The sequence below is a fragment of the Rhipicephalus microplus genome, chromosome 5 (assembly GCF_043290135.1).
Source record: "Rhipicephalus microplus isolate Deutch F79 chromosome 5, USDA_Rmic, whole genome shotgun sequence".
Classification (NCBI taxonomy): domain Eukaryota; kingdom Metazoa; phylum Arthropoda; class Arachnida; order Ixodida; family Ixodidae; genus Rhipicephalus; species Rhipicephalus microplus.
This window is the reverse complement of record NC_134704.1, coordinates 151119718-151128248: the sequence shown is the minus strand read 5'-3', so window position 1 is coordinate 151128248 and position 8531 is coordinate 151119718. Positions and strand designations below refer to the sequence as shown.

Below are 8531 nucleotides of genomic sequence, written 5' to 3'. Positions count from 1 at the left end.
GTTTTCAGCATTATCAGCAAGATGGCGCAATGCGCATCAGCGGCTTTCATCTCTCACGTGTACTTTGACCAGCGGAAAGGAGGTGAGTGGACGAACGGGTGCCGCTATAAGGAGCTTTGCCCCCAAAAAAAGACTTCGGCGTGAGCAATTGAGCGTGGGACCTCTGCGTCGTGAATGCGAAGCGTTCACCACTCAGGTACCGAGGGGTACTTCTTTGAACATGCAAACGGCAAGCTATCTATATCTACTACTTATACTTACCGCTGTTGTCGGGCATCTCGGGATGGGGGGAAGCTATCGTGTTTTCAGCATTATCAGCAAGATGGCGCAATGCGCATCAGCGGCTTTCATCTCTCACGCATACTTTGACCAGCGGAAAGGAGGTGGGTGAGTGGACGAACGGGTGCCGCTATAAGGAGCTTTGCCCCTAAAAAAAGACTTCGGCGTGAGCGATTGAGCGTGGGACCTCTGCGTCGTGAATGCAAAGCGTTCACCACTTAGCTACCGAGGGGTTCTTCTTTGAACATGCAAACAGCAAGCTATCTATATCTACTACTTATACCTACCGCTGTTGTCAGGCATCTCGGGATAGGGGGAAGCTATCGTGTTTTCAGCATTATCAGCAAGATGGCGCAATGCGCATCAGCAGCTTTAATCTCTCACGCGTACTTTGACCCAAGGAAAGGAGATGAGTGGACGATCTCTTGCGCGTCCTCATCTCCCAGTGGGGAGGATCATATGTCTTGGCTGGCGATCGGCTTGCAGTGGAACGATTGTGTAGCAGTTACATCGCGCACAAAGGTCACTGCAATCGTTGCAAAGCCTCCATTTGCGAAAAGGGTGCGCTTTTCAGACACAGCAAAGTAACAACTGAGAAGCTTATTCGTGTGCATCTGGACCTGTGAGGACGTTTCGTGTGTCATTTGTGCGTGAGAAACGCAGGGCACGTTTCAATCTACTTGCCATTCTGCCCGTGACCTTCCAATTTGTTGCTATCACAATCATTGCGTCGTCTTGCGGCAAAGCTGTGCCATTTTTTTAGTTACGTACAGCCGCCCATGTATTTTTGAATGTGAAACATTTCTAAGCGAACTTGGACACTTTGAGCGTGTCTATCTAGCCTCCTACGACTTTTCGCTCTCCTGGCAGTTTCAATAATGGTATCGATACCAAAATTGGTACGGCATAACATGACTGTCATCATCATCATCATCAGCCTGACTACGTCCACTGCAGGACAAAGGCCTCTCCCATGTTTCGCCAGTTAACCCGCTCCTGTGCTTGCTGCTGCCAATTTATACCCGCAAACTTCTTAATCTCGTCTGCCCACCTAACCTTCTGTCTCCCCCTAACCCGCTTGCCTTCTCTGGGAATCCAGTTAGTTACCCTTAACGACCAGCAGTTATCCTGTCTACGCGCTACATGCCCGGCCCATGTCCATTTCTTCTTCTTGATTTCAGCTATGATACCCTTAACCCCCGTTTGTTCCCTAATCCACTCTGCTCTCTTCTTGTCTCTTAAGTTTACACCTACCATTTTTCTTTCCATTGCTCGCTGCGTCGTCCTCAATTTAAGCTGAACCCTTTTTGTAAGTCTCCAGGTTTCTGCTCCATAGCAAAGTACCGGCTAGATACAGCTGTTATATACCTTCCTCTTGAGGGATAGTGGCAATCTACCTTTAATAATTTTAGAGTGCTTGCCAAATAATCTCCACCCCTTTCTTATTCTTCTAGTTACTTCAATCTCGTGGTTCGGCTCCGCGGTTATTACCTGCCCTAAGTAGACATAGTCTTTTACAGCTTGAAGTGCACTATTACCTATATCGAAGCACTGCTTCTTTCCGAGGTTGTTGTACATTACTTTCGTTTTCTGCAGATTCATTTTAAGACCCACCTTTCTGCTCTCCTTGTCGAACTCCGTAATCATGAGTTGCAATGCACCCCCTGAGTTACTCAGTAATGCAATGTCATCGGCAAAGCACAGGTTACTAAGGTTACTCTCCATTAACTCTTATCCCTAACTGTTCCCATTCTAGGCTTCTTAAAACCTCCTGTAAGCATGCGGTAAATAGCACTAGGAAGATTGTGTCCCCCTGTATGACTGTATGATGAGCTTAACTGTTCAGACATAACATGAAAATCATGACACGTATGTCATGAATGTCATGATTTACATTTCATGGTTTTGCCGCTTTTGTGGCGGTTTCGTTCTGATCACATGTTGCAAAAACTAGTACAGTATGACATGACTGCATGGCGAACACAAGTGACAGCCTCTAACATAAAAATCATGACATGCATGTCATGTAAGTCATGACTACACGCCACGCTCATGATGCGCTCACAGTGGTTTCACTAGCTTCACGAATACGAAATTTGGCATTACAGGACGTGAGCGGATGACGAAAATATATGACGGGCGGAAACTTGATAACCATGATATGCGTGTCATGTAAGAACATGAGAAGATACCACACTCATGATGCACTCACAGCCATTTCACTAGTTTCACATATAACGAATTTGGTATTACCTGACGTGAATAGGCGACGAAGGTAAATTACACGTCTAAGCATAGTAATCATGACATGCATGCCATGTAAAACATGACTACATGCTAAGCTCTTAGCATGCTCGTGGCCATTTCTCTAGCTCCACAGTTACAGAATTTGGTATCATGTGACGTGAATAGACTAGGAAGGTAAATGACACGTCCAAACATGAAAGTTATCACATGGGTGTCATGTAAAACATGACTACATGCTATGCTCATAGCATGCTCGTGGCCGTTTTGATAGCTCCACATATACCAAATGTGGTATCCCGTGACGTGATAGACGAAGGTAAATGACACGTCCAAACATGATAATCATGACATAGTTGTCATGTAAAATATGAGTACATGCTACGCTCATAGCATTTTCACAGCCATTTTGCTAGCTCCACATATACCAAATTTGGTATCACTTGACGTGAATAGACGGCAAAGGTAAATGACACGTCTAAACATGATAATCATGGCACTGAAGCAATCTATGGCATAATTTACGTCCATCTCGTAATGTGCTGAATTTAGTGACATATCAAACTTTCTCATTCGTGCTTTACATATCATCGATTCCCACTATACGTGGGATCTCCCAATTTTTAAAGTCGATTCTTTCTTGGGGACCTTCGACGCCAAAATTTTGGTCTGTCTGTACATTTGTCTGTTTTTCCGACCTAAGGATATTTTAAAAGGCACCAAACGATACTCCAGACAGCCGACCTCATCCGTAGCACCCACCAATATTGCTCAAGATTTAGCATTCATACTTATGTGATTGTCAATTAAAAAGCAATTATTACACATATCTGAGACACCATAACAACTCATCAATATTTTGTATGTATGTCTTTATACTAGAGAAGGCACACATAAGTAATTCTCAGAACCATAGCGTTTATCGCGCTGCGCTGGCAGTGCAACGCGTTGCTCAAAAATGCAAGTGCTTTGGTAAGACGACACAGTGGTGGCACTAGCCCGTTGCTTTGTGTTCTACACCTTATCGACTCAAAGACAGGCGCGCATCTTTCTCGGTGGGCACGCACGCCTTTCTTCGTTTTCGAAGATAACTGCCAGGTAGTCCTCGTGTCAAACCTGCCTCGATGCACTCATTCGCCTTCGCTGCATAGATCAAGACTAATGCAGCGCTTCCAGAATACAATTCACCAATTTTCTCATGCAGAACATGAAATAAACGTTTCCTTCACTCTTTCCACACACAAGACTATCGTCTTTCGACGACATTTGCAGTGAAACATGCCGATATGGGGCCAATTTTTTTACCCGAATGTGCGAGCGTCATCCGCCGAGTCGATAAGCGCGAAGTGCAGTGGCCAAATGAATGAGAATATGCGCATGCGTTCGATGAGCAATTATGTGCACCAGTTGCCGCTAGACTTTTCTGGAAACCAGACGCCCTCCCCCCTTCTTTTGAGCACCATTACTGCCATCATTTTTTTTTTTCGAACACTACCTCTAAGTTATAATAAAACTGTTTCACCGGAATGGCGAACAATGAATGCAATTGCAATGAATCGTAATGCTGGCAGCTAATTTTTTCAGATCAGATATCACGTAACTCTACAAAATGCTAATGTAGGAGAATACAGCCATGTCGAGGAACGTTGCTCTTCTCAGTCTCTTTGCGTTGAGAGCACAGCATGTAGAAGGGTTCACGAGCCCTTTGCGCTGATGCCTGCCATGATCGCACGCGTATAGCGACCACGACCACGCCCTAAAGATCAAAGTTCACAACTGCTCCTCGAACGATCACAGCCTTTACGAAACCAAAACCATACTCGTTTCGATGAAACCAAAAAGACAGTGTTTCAGCAGCGCTTCGGGGCACGGCGCTTCATGCCTTTTGCACTTTGCGGTTAAATTCTGCTGCTGAGGTGGATTACGGCGCTGATAGGGGAGTTTGGCAAAGCAGAGGTGGTTTAGCGCAAGATGGCACAGATAAGCAAATTTAGCGCACAACGGCGCAAATGGCGCAGCTGTTAAACCTCTGTAAGATTCACTGGTGAAGTGGCAGCTCCCGTCGGAGCACATATCAACTGCTCCACGATCTTGGTCTTTGTTGGCAGATCGAATGTGTGCTGCTGGCCGCACTGGGCTATGGTCTCAGAGATAGCGCGCAACCTTTCGACCTGCACTCTTGGAGGTCCTGACTGGCCGAAGCTCGAACCGTCAAGTGCGCTCAGGAATGCGCAGTGATCGCCAGGGATGCCAGCGTGTCTCATGAGTTGAGGAGGCAAGGCAAGAGTGACGAGGAGGGTATAGATATAGTTGTCTGTAGCGACTTTTGTAGAAGGCGTGCAGCTGAATTTGTGGTGCGAATGATTTAATCATGCTCTAGCCTAAACGCTGACAAAACCAATAAAACCGTTTCAGGCATACGATTTCTGGGTCTCTTTAAACAATGCGTCGAAACCAAAACAGGTAGCTGCTCCATGCTTGGTATGAAATGACATCACGAAAACGCACCTAAACGCCATGACGGCTGGCCAAGGTGTAAACATAACATACGCCATTGATTGATTGATTGATATGTAGGGTTTAATGCTCCAAAATCACCATATGATTATGAGAGACGCCGTAGTGGAGGGCTCCAGAAATTTCGATCACTCGGGGTTCCTTAATGTGCACCCAAATTTGAGCACACGGACCAACAGCGTTTTCGCCTCCATCCACAATGTAGCCATCGCAGCCGAGATTCGATCCCACGATCTGCGAATTAGCAGCCAAGTACCTTAATCACTAGACTACCACGGTAAGACAAAAGAAAAACCAGTAAGAAAAACACTCGAACACTGCACTGACGATCGAAGGCAGACGGGAAAGCAAGAATGCGCACGTGATCAAGCCTTGATGTACTTCAAAGTTGGAACCAAGCAGATCACTAGCTGTTCTTGCACAGTAAGGGGAAACATGCAGCACCTACAGGTGTCACTACGGTTCACTGCACCAATGTGACGCCAGTGCCACGAGTGGTGACTTGCAGCCACTTCAGTTGCTTTTTTTCTCTTACGCCAATATTTGCCAAAACCAAATCTCACATGAACAGTTTTTCCCGTGCATCACAACAGAATGGAACTCTCTACGTGTTCATGTCATACAATCGAGGAACTTTACAAAATAATCAGGACACCATTTCTCTTAAAATTGAGTATAAATATGAGCAGTGTTTAAACTTTTATTGCAATTCTGTGATGAATCTCATGCGGTGTGCAGTGCCCTGCTATTGTCTTAGAGTTTTTTTGGTAGTTTATCACCCGTGTAAATTGTTGTGCGAGGCAAGTGGCTTGCATTGTTTATTTTTCTTCTACCATTGTAAGCTTTTGTGAAAACTTTGTCATTGTATTATTGCATTTGACCCTCCTGCATGGGCCAGCATATTGTCCTGCAGTATCGATAAATAAATAAATAAGTAAATATGAAAGCTAGCATGCTACGAAATGTCATTTCTCCATCAGCTCCAACCGCATTGTATGCAAGCGGGTGTGTGCAATGGCTACAGGTATGATAAAATGGTTCATCTATCAGAAAGTTAATAGTACACGTGGGTTGCCCAGTCCACTCTCCCTGATGAATTTGACAATAACAATAACACAGTCTGCAGTTTGCTTACTTTATTACACTTCATTTTTTCTTGAGCTTTCCCAGCCTCCATTGCTGGCTGCCAGCCTTCTTGCCCAGCTTCCTTTCGAGTGCCCTCTTTGCCATCTTGCGTTTGGACAGCAAAAGCTGCATGCACAAAACACTTTCGTCAGCACAGCTAATTAGTTGGATGACCAGAGGAATGAACATTTGCAATGTGACCCTATATTTATTATAACCAAGAAAACGAGAATGCATTCCCTTTCTACAATGCTCCAGATATCTTTCTGCATAGTGTTTGTATTTTACACCAACAAGACAAAAGATAACACTGCCGCCAGAATCTAAGTAGAGCTACTGACACAGGTATCACCAGCAGTTTTCTTTTCTGTTTTTGCCATAGGACAGAGTACAAAAAAGCTTGCAATGTTACATTACTGTGGTAAATATGCATTCCTAAAAGAAAGCAAATTCATTTCTGGCTTTACATACAAACGATATAAATACCACATAGTAGGAATAATGCTAGAAAACATATTGTGAAGACAACTTCAAGCATACACAAGCAAGGCATATCTGTCTAGGAGAAAAATTATTTTCTTGAGGTAATAGGCAGAACACCACTAGGGGGCCACAAAGTGCAGATGTGCTTCGCGTCAGCTCCGTAACTTTCCTATGTTTTTGGTGGTTTGTCAAACTCATCGTGGAAACTTTTCTCTCCATCGATCAGCGGAAGTTTCAAGGACTTCTCTGTCATAAAGCTTTGCCAGGTGGGCCCACATTTCGGCCACTTATCGGAACCTTTTCCTCCGCCACGCTGGCACGAACGCCAAGTCCAGCGTCTCTACATATAGTGCCGTAGCCCGGCTGCTGTGGTGAAAGCGCCCGCCAGCCTGACAGCCTGACCTGTCGCCGGACCTCCTCTGAGCTCCCGATCTCCGACGAAAAAGCACCAGGCCTTTCCAAGAGCTAAATGGAAGTCGTAGTGATAGATGGAGAAGAGATTCGGCTGGAAGATTTCGGCGAGGAAGCAGGATGATGCAACGTCTGGAGAACAAAACAGGCCGATGGCACGTTCAAATCAGCGCAAAAGCAGCAGGCGAAGACGCAGCAAGAAACGGCTGCCGCGTCGACTACGGCGATAGTCCCAGCCGCGGCCACGGCTGCCTATTACAAAAAAAAGTGTGCCCGTCAATTGCAGAACCTCGCTAACGCGAGTCGAATGCCAGAACTACCACCCGATGATTTTAAGATCATCGTATGCCCTAGAGATGGCTTCAACAGGGCTGAATACGGAATGGATCACCTTTCTTGCTGCCTACGTAACCTAGCGGGTATTGGCAGAGAAACAGCTAGAGAAAATAGCATCTGCCTCAATGTGATGCAAAACGTCGTTGTACTCAGCACACCATCAGCAGACTTGCCGAACGCTATGGAGCCATCAGCAAGCTTTGCATCGGTGGCACAGGGTTCTCTGCTAATGCTTATCAAGCCACCCTAGAAAACACTTCAAAAGGCCTGATTAGGAATATTTCCGAGGATGAGAGCCCAGCGGACATTGTTAATAACTCAGTGACGCAGCGCAACCCTGGAGTGCTGCACGCTAAGAGCATGGGCACCACGGACAACATAATCATATTGTGTGACGGCTTCCACGTACCCAGACACGTGTACTACGAACCTATGCTCGTCAGATGCTCCCTGTACAGGAAGCACATGGACGCGTGCTATGAGTGTGGCAGGCTGGGACATCGTTCTGATGTGTGCCCCAACCTGAAGGACAAGATATGCCAGGACTGTGCCAGCTACAACCTGCCGTCTGATCATCGATGTGAGCCGTGGTGTCAACTGTGTGGCAAAGATCACCTCACAGGAAACCGCAGCTGCAAGGCGAGATACAAGATTACGTACATAGTCATGCGTCGCTAGCTCGAGCAAAAACGACGAGAAGAAGAAAAAGCGGCCGAGGGGTACAGCAGCAGATACAACAGCAGCATCGGCACAGGAAGCAACGCAGGTCACTACGGTCATTATTCATCGTTGAACAATAACTCATGCAACGCCGGCCCAACAAGACGTTCGACTAGCCGAGACACGAGAGGCAGCAGGGGGATACGCTGGTCCTGCTCTTGCAGCCTCACACTGACGTAGAGAAGCCAGTCGAAGACGTGTGGTGGTGCCAATCCAGGCACCGCAGCCTTCAACCAAAGCACACCAAGTCAGCAGCACCAGACACAGCGGCAGCCGCAACAAGGGCATATGGCCACTGGGCAACAGGTGAGATGGGCAGATGTCCCCACTTATCCCGCCGGTGGCGTCGCTTCCGCGAATCGTTCTCTTGGTCCCGCCGTCGGTGGCGGTGATGGGGGCAAGCTTGAGCAAGCAAT

General features: G+C 46.5%; 1 protein-coding gene across 2 annotated transcripts in view; it reads right to left on the bottom strand.

The window, feature by feature from the left end:
• Positions 1–5081: 5081 nt before the first annotated feature.
• Positions 5082–8531, bottom strand: part of LOC119174171 (putative RNA-binding protein CG14230) — a 73476-nt gene continuing 70026 nt past the window's right edge. Inside the window, exons 14-15 of one of the 2 annotated variants that reach the window (XM_075896059.1) lie at positions 6176–6291; positions 5082–5274 (exon numbers count right to left, since the gene is read on the bottom strand). In XM_075896059.1, coding sequence (XP_075752174.1) covers positions 6187–6291 — 105 coding nt within the window. In that variant the 3' untranslated portion in view covers positions 5082–5274; positions 6176–6186. Of the gene's footprint in view, positions 5275–6161; positions 6292–8531 lie in introns of those variants that run through there. The other variant, XM_037424991.2, reaches the window with a different exon arrangement.